We start from the raw sequence: 596 nt of genomic DNA, 5'->3' as shown, positions 1-596 counted from the left end.
AATAATAATAATAATAATAATAAAAGTAACGAAAAAAGCGGAGTTTGACTGACAACAAAATCACCCCCTTGAACGGACGTGCATAAGTTGTAACCCCCCGGCTGCACACGGGTATTGACTCATGCCTGTCCGCTTGCCGCCATACTGTCATACCGCCTATCCCCCGCTCAGATACAAATACGAGGAAAGAAAATCGAAATGAGGTCTATATTCTCTCCCAACGGAAAGCTAATTCCAGCCACGCTAATCGAAATAATGCCAAACGTGATTTATCGCTTTCTCGATTTTGGTAAAGTTGGGATAGCCTATGGAAAGCCGTTAGAAGAAAGCAGATGGATACTTAAACCAGAAATTGGGCAGATTGCCAAGGTTGGATGTAATTATAAAAATACATGTAGCTTAACTTTAACTCCTCCACAGAATTTTGTGTTGGGGCAAATTATAGATGTGTCTTATTTGTACAATTATAAATATGTGAATGTTCGTGGGCTGTCCAAGGGGAAGGGTTTCTGCGGGGTCATTAAGAGATGGGGATTTCGCCGGTAATTAAAAAAAAAAAAAGCGAGAGAGAGAGAGAGAGAGAGAGATAGTGCCAA

At 40.9% G+C, this 596-nt stretch overlaps 1 protein-coding gene across 1 annotated transcript in view; it reads left to right on the top strand.

The window, feature by feature from the left end:
* The window catches only part of PCYB_072580 (50S ribosomal protein L3), a gene marked incomplete at both ends in the record, with an annotated part of 2,301 nt that overhangs the window by 636 nt on the left and 1,069 nt on the right, over window positions 1–596 (top strand). The window contains one exon of the mRNA XM_004221655.1: window positions 172–542. Within this exon, the coding sequence (XP_004221703.1) occupies window positions 172–542 (371 nt within the window). The remainder of the gene's footprint in view (window positions 1–171; window positions 543–596) is intronic.

This window comes from Plasmodium cynomolgi, chromosome 7 (assembly GCF_000321355.1).
Source record: "Plasmodium cynomolgi strain B DNA, chromosome 7, whole genome shotgun sequence".
NCBI classification, from domain to species: Eukaryota; Apicomplexa; class Aconoidasida; order Haemosporida; family Plasmodiidae; genus Plasmodium; species Plasmodium cynomolgi.
Note: the sequence above shows the minus strand (reverse complement) of the source record. Positions and strands in the feature narration are given on the sequence as shown.